This window comes from Numida meleagris, chromosome 1, assembly GCF_002078875.1.
Source record: "Numida meleagris isolate 19003 breed g44 Domestic line chromosome 1, NumMel1.0, whole genome shotgun sequence".
Taxonomy (NCBI): Eukaryota; Metazoa; Chordata; class Aves; order Galliformes; family Numididae; genus Numida; species Numida meleagris.
Window position 1 is genome coordinate 154,842,533 of NC_034409.1, and position 25,214 is coordinate 154,867,746.

The 25,214-nt window shown below is 34.3% G+C and overlaps 1 protein-coding gene across 5 annotated transcripts in view; it reads left to right on the forward strand.

The window, feature by feature from the left end:
• DACH1 (dachshund family transcription factor 1) overlaps window positions 1-25,214 on the forward strand; it is a 204,387-nt gene that overhangs the window by 89,206 nt on the left and 89,967 nt on the right. For 4 of the 5 annotated variants that reach the window (XM_021417576.1, XM_021417595.1, XM_021417614.1 and 1 more), the window contains 2 exons: window positions 9,685-9,820; window positions 11,883-12,020. In XM_021417576.1, the coding sequence (XP_021273251.1) occupies window positions 9,685-9,820; window positions 11,883-12,020 (274 nt within the window). The remainder of the gene's footprint in view (window positions 1-9,684; window positions 9,821-11,882; window positions 12,021-25,214) is intronic. The other variant, XM_021417586.1, reaches the window with a different exon arrangement.

Here is a 25,214-nt window from a genome sequence, read left to right on the forward strand (position 1 = left end):
TTTTCCCCCAAAATTTTGCTTATTTAGGCATGTGTTTGTATTAATAATTGACGCTATTTATCTCTTTTTTATCTGCTCATGTAATTTTGAAAATTTAACCATCTTTTATTTATGCTAGTAAAATCTTCATCGTAGAAGCCAGCTTTTTTGCAGCTCCTGGCATAACATCTTGTGCGTTATTTAGCAAACCAGGTTTCATGTTCCCATCTGATTTGCACATAGCCACAAATTAGAAAGATGTGGATTTACAACAAAGTGTTCTTAAATGGCCAAATTAACATTTGTTCTTTTTTGAAGTGTATGCTCACTCAGGAATGAAATACATGTTTTTCAAAGTTTGTACATCTAATTTCATGATTTTCAGATATTTACATAAAACTTGTTGAAGACAGTACCGAAGTACCACTATATCTTCCTCTGTCACAACCTGTAACGTTTTTGTCAACAATACATTTATACCAAATGTAGATACATAAATAAATGTGATAATCTGTCATCCAAAACTCACGTCTAAGTGTAAAATCTTGCTGCATATAATCGTTTTAATAATTCTGTAAGTGCTTAAGATCTGATACGCATTCCTACTCTTCAGCTCCTTTGTGAAACACTGTGTGTCCACATTTATGTCCTCTACTTTTGCCTGCGAGAGATGAATATGATCATGTGGACAGAGACAACATAGCCAAATAACTATGATCCTATTTTTTAATACTGAAAAAGATTGAAACAGAAATCTGATCAACATTAAAGCATGAGGTCACCATTTGGGGAATTTTCTTCCCATGAGCATGGATATAATGTCATTGGTAATTTACCTACCCCTCACTAGGAACAGTCAGAGGCAATGAGCTTAGTGCCTGTTAAATTATGTGCACTGAGTGAGTAGATGAGAATCAAACTCTGATCAGCATACTTTCTGAACCTTGCACTGGCAATGAATAATAACTTATAATGCAACTAAAATAAATATTGTAGAGAATAGTTGTAAGTGAGAAGGTCAAAGCTGTTTTTTCTTTATTTTTATAAGAACAGATAAATAGTGAATTTTCTCTCTTTCATAAAAGTGTTTGTTATTAGAAGCATATCTTCATTTCTTCTGCTGCTAATTTTTTAGACTTTTTGTTTTTGTTTTCATTATCTTTTGGATCAATCTTTTAACCCTTATTTTAGCTAAATGTTTTTCTTCAGTGACAATTTTTCCACAAGCTGATTTTAAAAGACTGTGAATCACTATATTGGAGTTCATCATTATAACCTGAAATGTCGATGTATGTAGATCACTCCAAAAGTAATGCCTTATATTATTTCCATGGAAACTACAACACATTCAAAGAACATAACACTATTTGATAGAGCAAATTTTCAGCTACATATATTTTCAACACAGTCACCACCATTAGCTGTGCTTTTTCACCAGTGATGAACAAAAACCTTCATACTGCACATGTAAAATCTGCACCAGTGGAGGTGACCCACTGTCAATGTCGTCACTGCTGACATGCATCACCCACCACCTCACTGTGCTCATATCCACTATTTGGTCTCTATAAACATACAGCAAGTGTCAATGAATGTCAGTGGGTGCCATTTTTTCCATGTGGAGGAATTCAGTGATGCATCTTTGCTTCATACCAGACACCATTCTGTCAGACTGCCCCTCTACTGACATCTGGCACACGGAAACAAAATGTAATGGAATATTGGTGGGAAAGTTCAGCCTCTACTGCTGTACCACCTCTGACGTCATGGGCCAACATCCTAAAATAAGAGGCATTATTTTTGGAACATCTCTTGTAGATTTGAAACTATAGTATAAGATGTGTATAAGTCTAAATTCCAAAAGTTAGGTGACCTAAGATAAATTTCTACTCTGACAAGTAATAATCCAAAGTAACCTTATCTAATTAAGTAACTGAGAAAAATATTAAGTCTTTGTGTCTCTAGCTTATAAATCTCCTGGTTCACTGGATGGAAGAACTGACTGTTTGAACAGTGCCACAATAGATGACTAGCGGGTCTTTCCTTCCAGTTCACTGAATTCAGAGTTAGTGTTGTCATTTTTAAATTCACAAAGTTTCAAATATCTTTCTGTTACTGGGTAATATTTAATTTTTTTATAATAAGAAGGTGGAATAATGCTAAGATTATATCTTAAGCAAACATTCTGCTATGTTCAGAAGAAGAGACAAAGACAAAATTAAAAGTGAAGCCTTAGATAGGAACATTTTAGATTTGGCAATGAACACTGATAAAATCTTCAAAATTATATTTCGGAAGAGTGTTGTGCCCTTTCAAACATGGGGCAAACACTAGATGCCTTTTTTGGAATGGAATGTTTAGATATATGAGTTGGTTGAATGAGAGGAGGGCAACAACAATCAGGGACAGCAGATTGTGACAGCAGTGAATAGTAGTAAGTGTGACAGCTACTTGAGACATGAGGTGGCTTTCATAACTTGCCCATGGTTTCAAAGTTTCAGCTTGTTAGCAGTTTCACTACATCATTTTTTTTTCAGTCAGAAGAAAGATATATGAAAATATAAAGGTCATGCCTCATATTAATAGCAACTTGAGATAATTCTACTTTGTAATAGTTAGAACAGAGCAGCCAAAATCAAATGTTGCACTTTAGCTGTCTAACTTATGGAAGAAAGTAAGATGAAGTGAGAAATGAAAAAGTAGCTGCAGCTGAAAAAGTGACCAGCAACACAGCAGCTCTCCACTGCATACTAAATACATGAAAATAAATTTTTCTATGTGTGTCACAGAATTGGTTGCTTTACACTTGTTTATGAGGCTGTATCTTCTTGTCATCCAAAGCCAGACATTGATTATTTAATTATTTAACCAAGATAGCACCTGAAAGACTTACTTTAAAATAACTCTTCCGGCTATGAAGATGATCAAAGGGCTGGAGCACCTCTTCTGTGCAGACAGGTTGAGGGAGCTGGGTTAGTTCAAGGCAGAGAAGAGACAACTCCGAGGAGACCTCATTGTGGCCTTCCAGTACTTGAGGGGAGCTTATAAGCAGGAGGGAGGCCAACTCATTATCTGGTCTGATAGTGACAGGAAAAGAGGGAATGGCTTTAAACTAAAAGGAGGGTAAGAGGGAAGATTGAGTTTAGATGTTAGGAGGAAATTTTTTACTCAGAGGGCAGTGAGGCACTGGCAGAGGCTGCCTGGAGAATCCGTAGATGCCCCATTCCTGGAGGTGCTCAAGGCCAGATTGTATGGGGGCTCCGGGCAGGATGGCAACACTGCCCATGGAACTAGATGATCTTTAAGGTTCCTTCCAACATAACACATTCTGTGATAAGATTCTGTGAAATTTGATTTAATATAAAAAAAAATTAAGTAGCAGTAAATACTTCACTAGTAGTAGTAGCATAAATGTTCTTGAATAAATCCAATATTTTTTACTAGCTCCTGAAACATCTAGATTTAGATGTGTTGACTGGGAAAACAAATATAAAAAACTATGATATAACTATAAAGTTTTAAATATATTATAAAATGTTATAATTTAATTTTTTTCTTCATGACCACAGAGAACAGTATATCTTAAAATTGTATTTATGAATTTCTGCATAACAGAGGAAATCTCCAAACAAGTCAAAAACACTTTCTTTTATTATTTTGAGTTAATATAAATATGTATATGAACACATCTATGCACAGTTTGTTCACTTAGCGTAAAAAAATCTTAGGTCGAAGTGTAGCTGAACTCATTTATTATGGCTTAATCAGCTTTATATTGGAGGACAGTGTCTCATTTTAATTATTCTATCTATGTAATCAAAATTATTTCTTTGAGTTTTAAATACAGATTGCTTTATTCTGAATTTAGAGAATGGTTCCTGGCATGAGATGAATCTCATTCTTGTTTGGCTGGATGCAGTTTGGATTGAATATGAGGAATGAATTCCTACTGCTGCTTCTTAAACCTGAAAGGTTGCTTTGCAAATAAAAATAGAAGTTTAAAAAAAGAAGGAGGGAAAAAAAGGAAAATTCTATCCAAGCTGCCAATACAAAAGGGATATATAATTCAGTTTGAAGAGGCATTTTGCAGTACACTATGTTTGCATATGAATACTGAATGCCTTAGAAGAGTTTTAAATCCAAAGTATGTATTTTCCAAGGTAAAATATAGTTTGTAAATTCAGTTGAAAAAAATACACTCAAAAAAGAAGATGGTACATCCACATAATAAATAAATAAATAGTCAGTAATGTCCCAGTCCTATGAAACTTAGTGCCTGACTAAATCACTATGCTTTACATTTGATTTTAAAGGATTTGGTGAAGTACTGTTAAACATTTCTTTGGAGTCTTCTGGTTTTACTTCTTGACAGTTAACTTCTGCTGATATTCCCAATAATCATTTAGTAAACATACAGCCCTTTTTTCTATTAGTTTATTTCTACATTTTCTGGTGTCAGTGATCTGTACTGTGATGTGAATAGTAAGGTAGAATCAGTGAAAAATTGGGAATGAAAAATCAAAATGGAAATGAAATTATCTTAAATTAATCCAAAAGACAAAGAAGTTCAAGATATTCAAAAATAGAAAATGCAAATTTTCTTAACTTTTTCTTAAAGTTATGTTCTTTACAGAAAATTGATCCAGTATTTAAAACATTCATGTAATTAATGACAACAGAAAACATGTGAAGTCGTGATTTTTGACTGAGATTAGAAGTACGTTGGTAAGAAATAGATGAGAAACAGCATTTGCATCAGTGGGACATGAGTAAGATCTTTAACAAGATGGTGATGTGATTCAAATAAGGAAATGGAAAATAAACATTTATAACATTCAGTTTGTATACATCAATTTTATTAGTGACTGTGGAAGTTAGGAAATATTTATTAGCCCAGCTCATTTTCTAATTTTTTGGGCTAAACACTGATTTGTAATCTTATAGCAGGCTGAAGCTCAAGGAAAGATGAAACTATAAAAGCAAAATATCCCCTTTTCAGGGAATACAAAAAATACCCAAGGAATTCATCTCTTTCACTCTAACTAATACAGTGTCAAATAAGTATGTCATTTCGCAAGAAAGCCATTCCTTGAATGCTTCTCATTTGAGTTCAAAATAGGTCAATATGTAACTGAAGAGTAAGAAGTCTTTGCTTTGGGCATTTTGAAGAAGATTATTATAATCTTACGAGAAAAAAAAAAGACTGGAAGCCAGGTGCCTTCACAGAAAGTTCAAAATGTTATCAACTCTTCTAATAAAGAGGATGTTCTGTTTATTTATTCATTTACTTATAATATTTTTAAAAAGTTAACAGTGTATGAAACAATTTTTGTCATGTATCCATCCTCCAGTGGGAGGTCACTCAAACCATTGAAAAGTATGACCCTGCAGCTAAGCAATTTTATCTCCTGCTCTTTAATGGCTTAAAGCATAAACGTGCTTAAAGGAGTTTATTCATCACTGAAGAGCATGAAGACAGCTCAACAGTTTTAATAGTGATGTGTATCTTTAGATATCTTTAGTTGTGTGTCTACAACTCAGTCCATGCCTAAAATTAAAGGAGTCAGGCTCAAGAGATGAGTCATACAGAGAAGCAAACTAGAACACAGGAGAAAGCTGAGACTGGAAATACCTTTAGGTACTTTTAGGAGAAGAGTATGCAGAAGATCAAGTCTGTGCATGCAAAAGTGGTTGGTTATTGGAAGTTCATGTATTCAGATTTTGTCAGAATGATTCTGGAATGGGGATGGCAAAGAAAAAAACATGTTTGAGGGATGACTGAGGTGATGGGAACCTAGAATATACACTTCCTGGTCTATCTTCTTAAGAGCAGACGGATTAACCCCGTGGTTTCCTGAAATGTATAATCTTGGATAGTGTTACACATACCAACAACTGAACACCATCAAGTTTACCTGATGGTAGGTTTTTGAGAAAGACTTCTCATAATGATGCACTTTTCAAAAAATGAAAATCTGGTAAGAAGAAAAGGACATATATCATATTGGGAAGGAAGTATTTACGGTTTTCTGGATACCATTACTGATATGTTCAGATAAATCTTAGTAAGAAGTTACTTAAAAGGAACTTATACTATGGTATTTCCATATATGCAAAGAGCTTTTCGAAAAATGTAGAGGTATGTTGTTAAGTACCGCAAGACATCTTTATTTTACTTGGACAAACTGAGACAGTATTGTGTTATGGATAACATGGTATTCTTGAAAAAAAAATTGGAGTGGTATCTAATTCTAGAGATGACTGTTAAGATCTCTGTTAAAATCTCTGTTCTTTATAAGTTAAAAAAGCCCAGCGTCGCAAGAACAATTCTGCTAATTATAAAGTGGACTAATATTGAGAATCTATGACTTATAATGTCAGTGGAGTAAGAGTACTGGAAAGGACACTGCAGTCCTTAAAGTGAAGCTTTGCGTAAACTAGGAGAATTTTTGAAAGTGTTAAACATCAGATTCTTAAATACATAGAATTCATTATTTGTATCAGATTGTAGAGAGCAGTGAACTAAAGAACTCTCCAGATTTGTCCCTTAAGAATTTGTTATCTGTTTGCTTAGTATGACTTCCAGTTCAGATGCCTAATTGAAAGCGTTGTCTATTTGGAAAAGCTGGCTCACCATATTTCAAGTTGCAACATATCCCCTAATTTGCCACTACTTTTTCTCATGAGTATGTGTAGAAACAAATAAGGAATTAAAACAAAATAATGAGGAAAAAAATGTGGCTAGCGGGGGTTATGTTTTATAAGTCATAAATAATTCTACATGTCTGGTTTCTAGTAAATATTGTCAATTGTGTTTTGGAAGCTGTTCAGCTCATCAGCCAGTATGTGCAAGCATACTGCTTTTGGCATTTTGCTACCACTCCAGAAGATGGCAGATCTTTTGTAGATCATGTCAGCCTGGCTTGGACATCTCAAAATCCTTTGATGTTTGAAACAGAACTCAGCGTCTGCACATGTGCACTCGAATTGTGCCATGATATTTGGTTTTGGAAGGCTGCATGGACTTCATTGTCTGTATCTCATTTGACTGAGACACCCCTTCATTCAAAGTATAGGTGTCTCTGAAGTTTCATATCTATTTATCATGTCAAAACGGCATATTTCAATACCAACATGCAGATGTGCCTATTTCAAACTTAACACTGGACTGTTTTCTTCTTAAATGTAGATTTTAGCAATATATATGAAACAGAATCATTCAGTTGTTTGTTTGTACTGATTGGTTTTGTTTGCTGGGAGTCAAGTAGCATAATCCTATTGTCAGGATTCTAAAAACAAATTGTTTTGCTTCTTTGGTGTCTCATGCAGGCTTATTTATACAAAACTGACATTTTGCAGAAGTTTTAAAAAAGTTCTGATCATCTGAGTTATTTAGTGAACACGTTTTTGCACATTTCCTGTTTTGAGGAACTTTGAAGTGAAGCCACTCTAAATGTAAAGTTAATATTTTACCACAGATAGAATCCATATTTTATGCACAAAATTTGTAGTAAGGGAGAATGCTTATATTGATATTCCAGCACCATTAGTTTATCACTCTCACTTTTTAGAGCTACAGAGTATTTCAATATCTTATTAGCAGAATTTTCACTTCTTATTCCAGCTAGTTTTGATAAAGTTGAAAAATTGGTATAGACTGTATTATTGATTGTGGAATTATGAAGCAAGGATATAAAAATGAGCTAAGTTATTCAATTAATACATTCTGCATAGTTTAATCCCTTTTTTTTTCCATGGAGTTAAAGGGCCTTTTACAAATGAATTGATAAAGCCAGGGTATTTAGTTTTCTCATAGAGTTTGTCTGCTATGTCATATTATATGTGAATAAAACTCATTATCTGTTTTGTTTGCGCAATAATTATATTTTGTTGTCCTGTAAATTCCTTTTGCTTTCTCCATCTCATAATGTGTGCTGTAAAAGCACACATAAATAAATAGGATAAACAAATTAAGCTGTTTAAATAAATTAATTTACTCTGCAGCTCTGTATTCAAATCTTACATGCTCACTGGATTTCATTTTAATGAAACCCTTCTAAGAACAATGCACTGTAAGCCAAACAGTGAAATTATATATTAAATTAGTGATTTTATATACTGTGTTCCAATTTATACCAAATCTGTACGCTGTGCATGCTTAAATCCTTCTAAATCTAAAGAAAGAAATCTTCTACATTTGGAAAGCATCTGTGTTATAATCCTCCTCTTGAATATCCAGTTCATGGATATATAAACACAATCAAAGTCAAAATAAGCCTAGAGCTATGATGCAGTTGAACTATCCTCATCAATGTTTTTGACTTAAAAACCCGAGACTATTAACTACTTAGACATTTTGAAGCATTGTTCTAAAATGTCTTCTCCCACTCCATTAATAGGCCCACTGAATCCCTTTGCAAATTTAGCAAGTATTTATTGTAAAGCTTACCTGGAACGAATCTATTGATTACTATGAATAATTGTGCTGCTAAGTGTCATAGGAATGCATTCAACAAAATAAATATTCATCTTATTTCTATGCATAAAGAATAATTACCTTTGCAAAATCAATTTACAAAGTGGGGAGCATGATGCTCTTTTCAGAAAAACATTTTAAGGACATTTGTAACTGGAAATTTTAATACATGCTCTTAAACATACAAAGTGCATTATTTTGTTACTGAAAGATTTTAGTGAGTTGAATGTGTACTTTTTTTTGTTCATTTGTTTCATTATAAGTCAGAATTTCTACTTAAAAGTTGTTTGTTTTTATAATTACTTGACCAAACCAACCTGACTCACACCTGTTTTAGCAAACTGCAGGGAAAGACAGATTTTTCTGGAAAGGACTGTTCTGCACTGTTGTTCATTATTTTGTTCAAAGTTCTATGTAAATATTGGATAAATCACTCTGGTGCATTGTCATATGCATATTGACAGTTTTCACATAGCAAAAAGTGCAGTCTGAGCCATCACAGTCCTCATGCTGTGACTTTCAAAATCAAAGGACATTTTGAAGTGAGTTTGTAGCTCCTCCCAGCTATCACGACATGCTTTCCTCTGGGTAGAAGAATGCTGGTGGGTGTTTTTTCCACTTTTTGAAGAATTGATAATGCCAAAGGTGCAGAAACACTCTTAGAATAAGTGTGGTACATTCCTGGTCTGTGTTCCATAGTTTGAAAGACACTCAGACTCTGGTCTAGTTTTCTTTACGATCCACAGTGATTCTGTAAAATCTCTTTCCTCAAGAAACTCCTTTGATACTAAGTTGAGGAATAAAATTAGTCATGAGTTAAAACAGCAGTGTCTGGTCTTTATTTATTTAGTAAAGTGCATCATTTCGCATCCCGTAAGGCTGATGTCTGTAGGCTACTAAACAAAATGTATTTTTCCAATTCAACAGCACGCTAATTTATGTGACTAAAATAAAACCCAAAAGCAAAGCAAAACCTTTATTTTTATAAGTAGTCCAGAAGGTAATTTAAAATCCTGACAGGATGAGCAGCTCTCACGTTGCATACTAGCATGAGTTTAGAGTCCTAAAACTGTAAAGTTTCCTTTGAGAATACTCTGCAAATCCTGGACACTTCAGTGGAAGAAAAAAATAGGTTTTGATTTAGGAGAGGTATACAGTTTAGGGAAATGATCCTTGGAAGCCAAGTTTTAACGTGCCTTTTTTTAAAACTTATTTTTCATGGGGTATAGGAACGTGTTCCAGACAGCCCTTCTCCTGCTCCTTCTCTTGAAGAGGGCCGAAGACCTGGCAGCCACCCATCCTCTCATCGAAGCAGCAGTGTGTCCAGCTCTCCTGCACGGACTGAGAGCTCTTCAGACAGAATCCGTAGGTCACATTATTCTCCTTGTTACCACTCTAAATTTGATTAGGTGCAGCTGGTTTTTCTAATCAAAATGCCCTCATCTTAAATAGATCTCACAGGTATCATGTTCAGAAGTTCAGCTGCAATAATTATTTCCCAGTGTCATGTCCCTCAGTTTGCAGTATCATAATACCTGATGCTACATTACCAGGTACTGATATAAACTGCCATCATGTCATATTAAACATAAAGATACAAGATATGAATTACAGAATTGCAACCAGGAAGCAATTTGCTAGATTAGTTTTTAGAACTGAACACATAGCCTTTTTTAAAGAAATTGAGTTTTATTTAATTTGGTTACTCTAGTTTGACTTCTGAATTGAATCTGGCTTCATAAGCAGCATTTTACACCGTAGAATTACTTGGAAAAAAAAAAAAAGAAGAAGTTTAAATCAATTAAAAACATGTATACTTTATACATTCTTAAAATGTAAAAACTTGTAATGGTGAGAAATGATACAAAATGTTGTCCTCTCATAGCTCACATGGGGTGCAGTGAAATTAAACCATAATGTCTCAGAGCAGTACCATTTTTATCAAGGCCTTGTGTACACGATGTAAATTATGTGACAGGAACAGTGGGCTCTATGCTATTCCAGGTTAGAATCTGAGGTTTAAAATGCCTATTATTTTATGGATATTAAATTTATATTACACTTATCCTAACTGCAGATTTTTATGCTTTCAAGGCATCTTTCCACAGTGGAATTTTTCAGCAGGTAGAACTGGAAAATTTAGCATATAAAATGAAGGCTGTGAAGTAGCTATGAAGTGCAGTCATGTTGATTAGATGCAAACATGAGTTTTCTAGACTGTTTCCATTCAAACTCTGCAGATTCAGGAAGCTAGTTCTTCACTGACTTTCAGATGAAAGATCTGTCATTACTATGTGATGAAAAATGAGTTACCAAAAAAATAAATGAGGCCTGACCATGACAAGCTGAGAATTCTGTTTTCTTATCACTTGTATAATTGAGAGTGTAGATTAGACTAGTATCCCATATATTGTGATCTATCTGCTTCCGTGTTTTTTTTATGAATTCGTAAGTAAAATAGTCAAAAAAAAGATTTTTTTTCTTTTGAGTTGTATATTTATTGCAACTAATAAGTGTCTTTTTTAATTAAAAAAAAGTAAACAAATTGCTATTGTTTTTGCTAAGGAATTGCACTTTTTTTTTTTTTTTTTTTAAGAAGTGGCTTTTTCCTTTAGGTTAATCTGCTTACCTACCAGCAGACAAGAGTAGAAGCTCTGCCCATTGTTTCTTCCAATAATGATCATAACAAAGTTCCTTAAATACTGGATCACCTCAGTAATTTACTGAAAAAAACAATCCTTTTCTCTCCTATCTGATTTGTTGTCATCCCAGCTGATTCTTAAGTACATCTGCTTTTGTGGTACCAGCAAAAGTAAGATGACTTCTACAGAAATATGGGTTACCTATGGAAAAAGGCTATTGAAAATGGAATAAGCCTGTTGCAAATACAATTTTTAGGGATATAATTTAGGGATATAAACTACCTTCTGGGAGTTTCTGGGTTTGTGAAACTCCTGAAGCAGCTTTTCTAGCTTTTCGAGCTATCTGATTTGCAAATCTGATGTTGCACAATACATTTCTGAAAAACAGTAATTTCTTACCTGGAAGACCACAATGCTTAATTTAGATAATCTGTAAAATAGTTTTTGTACAGCTAACTAAAAATATCCCAAGTAATAAATGTTTCCCTTAGAACCTTCTGTTCTTTTCCAGATTGCTTCATTTGGGATTTCAGTTCTTGTTAAATAAACAAGAAAATATCCAACTGAGTCCAGAAATACTGAATCATTTTTAAAATGAAAGATTTTAGAAAGGTTTAACAAGAAGACACTGGCTCACTCACTGTCTATATACTGATTGCACTAATTAAGTAACCTTATGATTACTAGAATTTTTGTATAATTAAGGGGAAGAATATGTAAAATAATTAGAAAAAAATATTGTTAATGTAACAATTGATTTTATTTCTGTGTGTGCTTGTGTCTAGCAGCTGTCCATCAGAATGGGCTATCTATGAACCAAATGCTGATGGGTTTGTCACCTAATGTTCTTCCTGGGCCTAAAGAAGGTGATCTGGCTGGTCATGACATGGGACATGAATCAAAAAGAATACACATTGAGAAAGGTAATATGAACATTAGTACTTTACTGTTTCACTGTAAATTTTTTTTTTCAGTAGCTAAGTAATAATTGTGATTTATTTTACACAGTGATTGTTGTTGATGTTTCGAAAATTTAGTTATAACAGAATGATAGCTTTCTGGATTCTTCTACTTTGTGGTCCTTGACATTAATGAACAATATTTATACGAGGTGGTAATTTCACAGATATTACAAAGAGAGATGAGTGAAAAACAGTTTTATATTACTGTTGTATCTCTGGCCCTTGTGCAATACTGTTTAGGTATTAAGTTTCTGTCTCCATCCAGTTGACTTTAATGACCTACTTCCCAAAGGAACTGAGCACCGTGAAAATTAGTCCATGTGTGCAAAAAGAAAAAAGGCTAATACCAAGTCATTAAATTAGGGAATTGCATAAAATGAGGCTGGTACACATTATATAATGGGATTTAAATTTAATTGAGTATATGACCAAAGTGTTTGATCTAGGTGAATAGTCCACATGCACTTATACTGATTATGACACCATTTAATCTCTATTGGTATTCAAAGTTATGTTCCTGTGCAGAGTTGTTATAGGAGGTTTTGGAGGAGTGGTTGAATTTTAAAAGGTATATTTCATGCATTGCATTTACTAAGTAGATATGAATTTTAAATATTGTTTATGGACAAGGAACGTTTTGTTGGAGGGGATATTAGAAATAAGAAAAATCAGTTGAAAAGATATTTTGGGGCTTATCAGAAAAAAAAAAACAAACCAAACACTTATTTGAGAACAATGAGAGAAAAAATAGAAAGTGTAAGAACAGAGCCGCATACTGAAACAGCTAGAGATGCTCTCTTCAGTGACAAAGATTTCAAAATATGACATTTTATGTTGTATTTTACATTATATCAGCTGTAAGATGATACTTTCTCTACCTTGTGCTTGAACAGTGAGATATGAAAAATTTAAAATCTGGACACTTCTATTCTGGACAGTGGCATATTTAATAGGATTACCCCCAAAAATTAATGGAAACATTTATTTTATATAAACCATTTAGTTTGGTTCATTGAACACACAACCTGTTTTAGCTTACACCATGCCCTCACTCAGCCCCTACAAATTGTATCCCTGCTGTGAAATATGATGTGATCAAATAGGTTTGTTTTGAATTTCCATAAATGATTTGTTTCAGCCTTTGAGGTTACTCACTTACGTATAATCAGACTGGTAAATCCAGCAAAAAGAAGTACATATTAAGAATTAGTACTGTTTTTTACGTCATTCATTTTTTTAAAAAATGCTTTGTATAAACAAAGCAGTAGTATTCCAAATATCTAGTCTGTCACTAGTTCACATTTTTTGCAAGATCTGTTCTCAGTAAAACTGCTGAGAATGTTGAGAAAACAGTTTTTTTTTCCTTGTATAGCTCGAATCTTCTATTTTTTAGTTGTTTTTTTGTTGCTGCTGTTGTTGTTGTTTATTGTTTTGTTTTGTTTTGTTTTTCCCTTCTGTTCCAGCCTATCGAATTAATAGTAAATATTCATGGGCTATCTAGATTGATAGTGTATACTAAATTAAAAATTGTTTTCTGTCATGACTACATTTATCATGTCTCTCATACCAATCCTGTAACTTTAATACTGATCTAATCTGTATTAAAACAAGTGATTTAGCTTATAGATATTTGTGGAGATAGTAATTATCTACTTCTGTCACTGTGAGCTTGCAATCCGATTTCCAAACTGTTGCTTACCACTGCAAATCGGTTAGAATGCAATCATATTAGAAAATGCAAACAAACGTGGGTAGGTGGTAGTATTCTTAAAGTTGAAGACATCACCCTCATCATCTGGTTCAAAAGAAAAAGAAATCAGAGGAAAACAGTTGTTCTGAATATGTATCATGAGTGTTTAAACATTATTTCATTTTCTTCTAAACATTTGTTGGCACAAATCTATCAGCTGCAACTACAGAATGGTTTTTAATTGAGCCTGTAAGGGTCTGGAAAGTCCTGCTTGGTAGGAAGGCGCTGCCTGTTCTCTTCTTGTACCTTCTTCCACTAAAAAAGCAAAAATAGTCAAAATATCTGAAGTGTTTAGAGCTTAAGGAAAATTTATTTACTGTCAACAGAGAATTTAAAAAGGAGGGAAAAAATTATAACAGAGACAGCTGATCAACATACCAGATTTTAAAATGTCTTAGCATAAGACAGATAGGCCAATCATCTTTCTCACCAGAGCTGCAAGTAGTGTAAAGAAGAGAGTGCTAAACGGTTTTTAAAGATTATGTGTACTTGTATTTAAAATTCAGCCAGATTTCCCAGTGGCAAGAATTAGTTTGTTTTCATGGATGTGGTTTTAGATACCAGTATGTCTTTCTTGAAGATTTCTTACTTTATAATTTGCTCTCAGACTTCAAAATATGTTCTCAGATTCTGGTGTGCACAGCACTGAGTGACCTCAGCTTCCATTACAGACAGTTTTTCACAATCCCAGCAAGAATCAAGTTAGATTCTGCAGGCCTGATTCACTGCCAATATGTCAATATTTGTTGCAGAAAATTAGGAAGAGTTTCTGATCTCAAAGACCCTGTGTAAATCATGCGTGTTGGTAATATCTTCCAGCTACTGATTCCAAATGTGCGACTTGCCCATTTCTTAGCTTCATGTTGGGACAAAACTCAGCATAAGCATATGAAGTTTCACTCACTTTCTGGATTCCATGAGAAGAAAACTTAAATTTGTTGAGTTCTGTTGTGTTTCATCCAGATTCCCAGTCTGAACTATGGAGGGCCTGCAGGAAATGGCTCACAATTCATTTGGAATTCAAGATGTTACTACCTGTGTATCTAAAATAGTCAACTACTCTAGATTTCCAATACTCCTTTTTTCCTTATCAAAGGATAGCAGGTTTTTGAAATTCACTGTAAGCAGGCTGTAGGATGTACACAATATTAGTTCAAGTACTTGACAGTCATCATCAAAACCAAGTATCTAATTTTGTAACCCATGTTATTATAGATTATAAAATAATTAGAGCTATTGTAATAGCTATTCGATGATGCATATTTGTTTCTGTTAGGTAAGATTTTGCAAAGAAGGACTTGTGAAGCATAAGGATCCATTCAATTTGTTACCTTAAAATTAAGAGACTGAATGTCTTCAGTTATAGTATCTATCACCCTAATAGTTTACCCTGGATAGTCCCTAAATTTCTGCTGAGGTATATTATATTACTTAGTTCTTAGGTAGATTTTTGTTACTAGTGCTGAGAGTGAAAGTGCAAAACTCCTGCTCAGGTGGTATCTCAGGTCCTACAGATCTTCCCATCTGAAACTGTGAGAAGAGTAGCTTTCTAGGGGCTGAAATCTTGTTAAGCTGTTTAGTGATTTTGTATATGAAATCTCAAAAAAGCAAAGAAAGGAGAAACTAGCAGCAGATCTAAGCTTAAGATGACTTAATTCTGGTCTTTTTCTTGCTCACTGGTCAGAAGTATTTCAACAAAAGAGTTCAAAGTAATCAGTGGCTTGAAAGTTAACTTCTCATCCCTGACCTCCTTAAGGTTGGAAGCGCAGATCCCAATTCCTTGTGGACAGAAAAGAGAATTGAAGCTGTGACACAAATCCTGGGCAGTATCCCTAATCATTGTGTGCTGTGTAAAAGAGGGAAGAATATTTCAATATTGTCCTTTTTCCCTTCCAACCCTCGACTCTGGTCTTAGTGCGTCTGAGGTGGAATTTATAGCTTGGTCCATTTCACAGAGTTTCTCTATTTGCTGTGTTCAGATAGCTGCACAATATTTCATTTTGGCTTGGGCAGACTACAGTTTCACTTGTTAACTTTAATAGATACCACCTTGAAGTACCTGGCTTGGACGCTGGTAAGGGATGTTGGAGGCAGTGACTGCTTAAACCCCCCACAACAGATAACTGTCCAGTAATTCCTACCCCATGCAATACGTAGGAATGTAAGGTCCATCCTCACTTCAGCCCAAGATACCATTCTGGGGGACAAACACCTAAAAGTTACTTGATTTAACACCAAATTCAGATGCCTAAGTGTTTTATTGAATCTGGCCCTAGGGCATCAGATTAGAATTTTCTGTCTGCATCAATTTATATTTTTTTAGATTGACACCAACAGCAAATGAAGCCTGAATGTCATGCTTACATTTTAAATTGAATATGTTATTTGAGGTGTTATGGGAAGGACACTCTCTTGTTGGAAATGTGCATGCTGTTTTCTATAACAAAATATAAAATATTCACCATGTTCCTAAAAGAAGCCAAATTCTTACTTTCAGAAAAGCTTTTTACCTTTGATATAAAGGGAAATTTCTTAAGTAATTATCAGATAATCAATAGCAACCGCTTCTTGACTACTATGATAGCAGCAATTAAGGTATAACTTTATCAAATCCACACATTAAAAAGTCTCAGTGTTTGTTTTTGTTTTTATTTTATGTCCCTCCTTAGAGATGTGAGCAATCTTAGATCACTGATTACTATCTTATAAAACAAAATGTTCAAATTCAAAGCTATCCTTAGTGTGAAACAGAAAATAATTTAAATATTTGAAAGTTGTAATTAGAATTAGAATTGTATTTTACTGTTATCTGTCAAGCATCAAAAAGGTATTAATGATAAATACGTCATCCTATATATATATATATATTCATTCTGTGGTTTTGGCAGTAAATTTATAGATATATATATACATATATATAGCCAGTATGCATCACGTAGATATATATATTTTCACTTTGGTAAATATAGAAACAAGTATGGCTATATTTTTAGAAATATGAAAGACTCAGAGGAAATTTTAACATCATCAAAGATTTTCTTCCGCCTGACCTGTCCTCCAGCAAAACTTGCAGAGAAATGTTCCAAAACTTTGCCTAAATTATGTTTCTGTTCATTGTTATGATTTTAGCTATTTCTCTGAAAAAAACTCTTTTTTAACAGTTGATTGCAGTTGACCTAAAAGGGAATTTTCATTCACAGCCCTACTGCCCAGCTACTTATTGTGTAAATATATTTATGTGCTCATTTTCATTTTTGTATACATTTATATGGCGAGATACACATACAATATTCTGTTTTGACTTTTTTCTAAAATATTTTTATACATCAAGTGTTTACAGAATATTGTATTTTAATGGAACTAGAAGGTAATTAAGAGACCTTGAGTATCCATTTGCAAATATAAATGACATATTTCAGTTCTGCACTCTCATTCTACTTCTTAAATGTTATTTTATCTTAACATGTTAGCTTGCAATTCCTTTAGATATTGAGTTCAGTCTATTTATTTTTATCATCTAGCAGATTGTGAAATCAATCTTGATTTGAGCTTTCAATATTTCTCAGACTGTACACAATACGTATAGACAAACTTCTAACCTCACAGGTAGCATAGGGGTACACTAAATGAAAGCCAGCATCACTGAAATAATCTTTGGACAGTGGTTGTTGGTGTGCCTCTTCATTCAGCCCAAGAGGCCCAAGAATGTTTAAAGTACATTAGAACCTATTAGAGTTAATGGACTACAATGAAGACAAATGAAATTGCAAGGTTTTTTTTTCGTAATGAGCTGTTAGTAAAGAAGCCAGAAAACTTGTATTTTTTCTTGCACAGAAAACTGAGAAGCCTTTCATGTTATTGAAAAAGATATGAATAGTACATATATGTAGGAAGGATTGCAAAGGTAGTGCAAAATTCTGGAAATTCTTTTCAGCAAAGTTTTGGTTAAGAGTATTTCCGTAGACTTTGACCAAGTCATCTTCCAGGCAGGCAGTTGTTAAGCAGGATTGTTTGCTACTAAGGGCTTTTTTTCTGCAAGGGTGGTAGTAGTTCTGACATAATGTATAAGATATTTGTTGTAAAGTTTTCACTTGGCTTATACATGCACACCTATTCCAAAACATCCCATGCAAACTTACCTCATTGCAGTTGTGCAGCCTAATTGCACGTGTATACTAGTTCTTGATTTTTTTTTCCGTTTTCTTTCTTGGGGTAATAGACCTTAAGATAGTCTTTTAGCCTTTGGCAGACTTTATTTCATACAGAAGAAAGGGGAGGTAAAAGCCCATTTGAAATGGTCTGTATGCTCATCTTTATTTTTTTTTAAATTAATTGTTAAACAGAAAATGTAGTGGTAATTGATAAGTTCACATAAGTTTGGCAAAGTACCAAAAAATCACTTTTGAAAAGACTGAACTGTCAATTGCACCCTAGACATAGTGTTTCCTTGCAAACGGTATGAGGAATTTTTATGTAAATTGACATTTTATTTTATATTAGTCTTTTTTTTAATTTGACTTCATGGTGCTTCCTTGTTTTGCTGAAGTATCTCCACATACCTTTTTCTTTCAGATTTTTGTTTTAAGAAGCAACATGGTTATTAGAGATTTTGTTAATATTGCATGTTATAGAATTATAAAACTGTAAAATCACCAAGAGTGGAAAAGACCTCCAATATCATCCAGTCCAACTGTCCACCTACCGTCAATATTTCCCCACTAAACCATGTCCCTTAGCACTACATCTAAACATTTCTTGAATGCCTCCAGGGATGGTGACTCAACCACTTCCCTGAGCAGCCTCTTCAAGTGACTGACTGAGTGTATAGTCAAAATAAATTCTCAGAGGTATTTTTTCTTCCCTGACTACAGAAAATTTGGGTTTTTCCTCAGAGATGGACCAGTGCTATCATAGTTCAAAGAGGAACAGTTTGATTTGTTCCCTCTTTTCAACTTTCTTTCGTTGAAAGAGCTTCTCCACTTTGAAGATGTATCTAATATCTTCATGATAGGCGTCATCTTTTCTTCATGCTGTCTAGGAAGCTACTTTGTGAAAAATAACTGATTTTTTGCCTCTGAACTGGTCTCTCTTTGCGTTTGAAAAGGTTGCTTGGGATTCCAAAGGACAGAGTCAGCAAGTCTCATTTTAAGTTCTTCTCCCAGTTCTGGTACAGACTTGCTTAGATTTGGTTTTAGAAATTGGTCATATCCGTAAGCTTTCTTGGAAGCTGTCAGTATACATTAGGCTGAGTCACACTGATTCTTTACTAATTTTGGAGAAGATTCTTGGCCACAAAACTTCCTACTAGACTAGATGTAATTAAGAGCTGAACTTGAGCTTCTACAAGCCATATTTGTCTGAAGTCTTTTAAAAGAAGTCAGCAGAACAACCAGCATAATATGATAGCTCAAGCTGACACCATAATGGGGAAGAGGATGTTGTCGATGAAAGTTGTTTGGGACAGGGAAATTGAAGTTAAATATATCTAGGAGGCCTTAGAAGCTCCAGATTAGCAGTTAGCTAGCTAAGCTTTCAGTTTGCAATAACAGCTATACATAAAGTTTCAAGGACTAAGTCATTACAGGGTTATGGAATATTTTTCATCTTTTTTCATGTTTTCTGTATAGTAATGATGACAACGTAAGAACTTCAAATATAGATATTGAATATGCTTTTCAAATTTCAGTGTTTGTATATTTTCCAATGTGTCTAAGTAGGCTTTAATGCTTAACAAGGCACCTGAAAAGTAATACATGTGAATTTTGTATGTTTTCCATACAAGAGAAAGTAGCACAAGTTACAAAAGTATGACATGTAATCAGCAGCTAATAATCTGATTCACTAATTCACTAACCCCTTCTACCTTCCCACTTCAGTCTCTCATGAAATGCACATCCAAATTTTGAAAAGAATTGAAGTCTCTATTCAACGTCTTAGTCTCTCACTGATTTACTGTCCAGACATTGAAATACAAATGGGTCATGACTGCCTTTCTTTAAAAGAGTAAAAGTAAGGAAAATACTAATAATCCCTGTGAGCTGGAAGTAGATTTTGATGCTTATGTACACAGAAGCCTACTTGTACAGGTAAAGCTACTGTGCTGTCTTCCATGAGGGCCTTTTGTCTGTTTAAAGCATGCAGGACTGAACACTGTTGCCCAACTCCCTTTTACTACTCTCCATGAATATATATGCACAAACAAACCTTCGCTTGGTTAAATGATGCGGTGATCTCATTCTGAATGTTATGTTCTGGGTTAAGAAGCACAGTAATAGCTCCCCTGTCTCCCGCGCTTTGAGCAGTTTGAATTCCTCCATCAACTTGATGGGATGATTTACTGCAGTATTTCAGGCCTTGCTGTTTCTTGAGCACTAACAGAGGAACTTATACCGGCAGGTGAGTGGTGCAGTTTTGTGAAATAAATTGGAGGAGCTTGCTGAAACTGCTGGCAAGCAGCTTCCTTCAATGTAATGACAGAATAGCCTGCACCATAGACCATCTTTATATTCTCATAACTCCAATTTGCACAGAGCTGGGACTGTAATAGTTACTTTGTTTTGATATCTTCCAACTTCTGTATTAATAGCAAGCCCTTTATTTTCTTTCTTTCTTTTGAAAATCATTTCTGTGTATGTATGCATAATACTTTTAGGTTTGAGGGCACTCTATATGCTGGTTTTTTTTTTTTCTTAATTTTTACACTGCCGTTGTTACCACTATCTTATACTACAGATTCGGAATATTAAACAAGTACAATTGTTTTAACTACTGTGAAATTGACAGATGAAGCTGAAAACCAAAAGCACCTTTCATGGGATTTTAAACACTATTTTCCTCCATATGCCATCCCAATTATTATTTAGATATTACATTCCTAATTTACTGTTAAGGTTGATTAGAATTCAAGCCTCTCAAAAGCATGCACCAAAGGTCTTGGGCTGTGGAAAACATTTTTATAAAATAATCCATTAATGCAGAGGAGTGCAACTAAATTAGTTAGCAATTTGCTGAGCATGAATTAATGAACAGAGCTTCTCCCAGCTCCCAGAGTTGTAATTTTCATAATAACCTCAGACCTTTATTTGGCAGGTTGTTTAGTTTTTTCGTTTGAAGGTTTTCATTAGTCTAATGAGGACTGTGCAAGGGCGAGCAGTCAGCACAATTTACATGGGGAAGCTATCATAATAAATGAAGCAATTTGAATAACACGCAAGGGTTTATGCAACAAGATAAGAAGAGATTGTAGAGTGAGATTTAGAGGTAACCAATACATTAGACCAACTAATAACTGAAGTAATCCCAATAAAAGGCTTAAGTGAAAGGAATGAAATTAATGATATATACAAAACTGTAATGATATGATACATGATTCATTAGATTAATAAAATAAGTGTTCAATTGTTTTTAGTGCTTTTACTCCAAGCTTTATTTGTATCAGGCACTTTAATTAGGATTGTTCACTGGATCACTTTGCTTAGTTAAGTTTTAGACCATGGCTGCAGTTTTTAATGATATTTTCCCTTTCTTATTTAATCTTTTTAGCCTTGATAGTTCATTGAATTAATTATATGCGATATATTCTGTATGGAGATGCTTTTTTAAAGTAATTGCTTACAGCTCTACCTAAGTGGTGATTAAACTTTAGGGATGAATGCAAAATGTCTGTTTGCTAACTCTTTGAAAAAACACCTTAAGCCACTTGCCATTCTTTGAAATTAACAAAATATAAAATACTGAAAAAACAGGGTCAAGTGTCATAAGCTTGGCTTGTTTTAATGAATATTTTCCTTAGTGGCCAAAGTCAATGCGCTATCGATATTGTTGAAGTAGGAAAAAAATAAAGCTAAAGTTGAATTTTTTTTTTCTAGTGCTCAGAAATACATTGGAACGATTCTTACTTACTTACTTATTTACTTACTTACACTATGAATAATGTGGCCCATTTAATAAATTTGCACAAGGACTCTCTGTGTGTTCTTTCACATACACATACATGCACAATTCCCAGATGTTTACCATTGTACTCCACCTGCTAAATTCCAAAAGTATAAATAAATATAAACAGTCTTCCTAGCTAAACTCTTTTGAAAGACATGATGTATGCTATTTATCAGTAGTTACTCAAAATAACTGTAAAACTGGTGTTGCTACAAGAGTAGCATCTCCTGATACATAAATCCTTTTGTGAGTACAAGTAACAAATCCAAGAATAACTGCAAAAGCCAGCTCCAATCTTTGTTTTCCAATGTATTTTTTATCACAGGCTGATAAATGTTGCAAAGAAGATGGAGTACACAAGGTCACTACTCTGTTGAATCGGCCTCTCATTTCATTTTCTGGTCAAATATGAGATCATTTTCTTTTCCCTGTAACAGTTTTTGAGCAAAAGTGCCAAATTAAGATGACTGAAGTCAGTGCAAAAAACATTAGTATTGTCATTTTAGAGGAAGTTAGTAAAAACTGTTTAGCAGTATTTACTGATTTGCATGTAGTGAGTAAAACAGCTGGATATTCTTAACCCAGTAAGATACACATAATACTCAGTCTAGAGTAACTCATTTTTAAAGTATTTTGTTCCATATTTTGCATTCTTCAATTCACAATGCCTGACGTTCTAGAGGAAGTTTAAATGTATATGCAAGTACTTTATGGCTAATCAGCAGGATTAAATCAGCAGATTTCTAGCATGGAGGATCCAATCCTCCCCTCAGATCCAGGTAACTCAGGAGGCTGAGCCAGTCTTCCAACAGTTGTGGAAGAGGTGGACCTGAGCATCACAGTCGTTTCTGTTGATTTTCTGTTATCAGAGGGGAAGGAGTTGAATAGAGAAACCCAACTTTTGTGATTCTCCATCACTGAAACCAAACAAGAGATGAGCTCTTCCCTTAAGCTGATGGTTCTGTCTTTTGGGATCACTTTGGAGCCTATACAAGTGATTGAGAAAGAAAGGTGCCCAGAAGAGGCAAACTGGCTCTCTCTGGGCAGGTTTTTAAAGGTATTGCCTCTCTACTTTGGTTGTCCAGGAGTTTCAGTAGTTAAAGTGACTGGGTTTGGTTCTTTGTGGTAGGAGGCGGTTACAATTTTATGAGACAATAACTATTTTGGAAACTGTATTCCATCTATGATCAATATAATTCAAAACCAGGTAATAAAGTTAATATAATTTGGTGTTGATCAAGCTGATCATGCTTTGCCTTCAGTTAGGTTAATGCTATTTAATAGATTAACTACCCCACACTTTCCTTTCAACAGTCTTAGCACAGCCCTATTTTTTAAAATGTATTTGATGACCATTCCCTCCTGGTAGTCTTTTGGAAATTAAAATACAGAAATTTAAAGAAAGTTTGAAAGGTATGAAGATCTTATTGCTCTGGGAAGTCTTGCACTAGAAATTTTCCTTTGTGGAGTACTACAAGGATACATGATGACAAAATTTAATGGGTTGCTAGTTGTATAGCTAAGACTGTAAAAAGTGTTATTTTCCTATACTTCTTAGAAATTAAATGTTCTAGGACATGGTACCATCTTTCCTAATGTATTTTACAGAGTTGAAAAGAGAACTAGTCTTTAAGTTAGATTTGCCAACAAAAATTCAAAAACTGCTCTGAAACTGTTAGTGAATATTTCAGTTTAGATGGATAAGTTGCTAAAAATTGAGATTGTTTAGACATTGTTGGGGAAGGTGGAAATTCTAAGCAGTAGATAAGTGCTAGAGTCTCTGTTATGCTTTCTGATTTTGGGAGATGTACAAGATCTACCCATCTAGATGCCTACCTGTGCAACCTGATTTGGCAGGGGGGTTGGACTTGATGATCTCTGGAGGTCCCTTCCAACCCCTACAATTCTGTGATCTAGAAAAGATGTCTTCTTTTTCTTTTTTCTTTTTTTTTTTTTCCAATGTAGGAATAACGTTTAACCCTGCCAGCTTTTGTAGTAGATGTACAGGTTGTCCCAATCTGCTCTCTCATAGAAACTAGTGGGATGTTTTACTCAAAAGTGTGCTTGAAAATACTTGCAGAGATCAACTGAAGAAAGGTTAGTTTGTGTGCACGAATGTTCTTTATGACTATTATCTTTCAGAATGCTAACTATGTAAAACAAAGACTATATTCATAACTTAAATCTGATGGGGTTTTTTTGCTCCTCAAATGTATTTGTGTTTGGGGAGGAGATGTCTTTTTCATACTTAAATTCACAGGTTCTGCTAGTGCAAATTTTACGTACTCTAAAAGGAAGAGCGCCTCTGAATGCCATGCAGTTGCGGATTAGCTGACCAAATCACAACAGACTCATGATTACATAAAGTGATTCCATTTTTTTGTGGCATGGTCTAGTTTTTACCTGATCCTATAGGAGAAATACTGTGGGTATGCTGCCAGACAGGAGAAGGCTTCTAATCTCACCGCAACACCCAATTGGTACGGATGTATTTATGTACATATGTTCCTTAAAAAAAAAAAAAAAGAAAAAGCAAAAGATAGAAAAAGAAATGAAGCCCAGTGCCTGCTATACAGAATATTTTGATACAGGTAGTTAACTGGGGCAAGGGTTTTAATTTAGGTGTCCACATACTTAGCAGAGTGCCCCGGTAAGCGAGTGGAGTTACATTCATTCTTGCATTGCTTTGTTCTTTACAGAGCAACTAATCTGTGGAACAGATTTAAAACAAAAGGTTGGATTGTCTTCATAGATAGAAAGGGAAATGACTAAAATTTCTGGATTAACTAGTTGTGATTGAATTTGCTCAGATGTAAGAGGGAATAGAGACTTCTACATCTTCAGGTAGTTCTGAATCTAAGTGGAAAATTTCATTGCTGTCACCGTTGTCTACCTGTGGCAAAAAAGGTTTGACTTGTAGGTAACTGATTAAAGGAGGTCATAAGTACCTCTCTGCTGAATAGTGATCAAGACTTCCAGAACTATCTATTCAAAGTCTAGAAAAACTTAATTTGCCTTCCTGTCCCAAATCTGAAACCAGTGTTCTCGGAAAGCTGTAAACTTTCCATGCCATTTTAGATCACTTCTCAGTTTACAAAGTTGTCACCTAGATTAAATATGTCATGGACGGGCTGCCTTGCACAAAGTAGTCATTCCACTTCAGGGAAGATGCCTATGTTAAAAGCCATGTAAATATAGAATACAGTGTCATTGTAATATCTAAGTTCCTTCTGAGGACTTAAGAAACCTTGTTTTCCTACCCAAGTAAGTAATGAAAAGCTGTAAACAGATCCTGGAATCTAATCCTATGTTTCCAAGATGTTATTTCCACTTCATTGCTAAGATATTTGTAAAAAAACTATCTGAATTGAAGTGCTTAAAGGAGAAAAATGTGTCTTATAATTGCTAAACTTGTTACCTACACAAAGCTAATTAGAACTCTTTAATGGATCTTAATTGGGAACTAA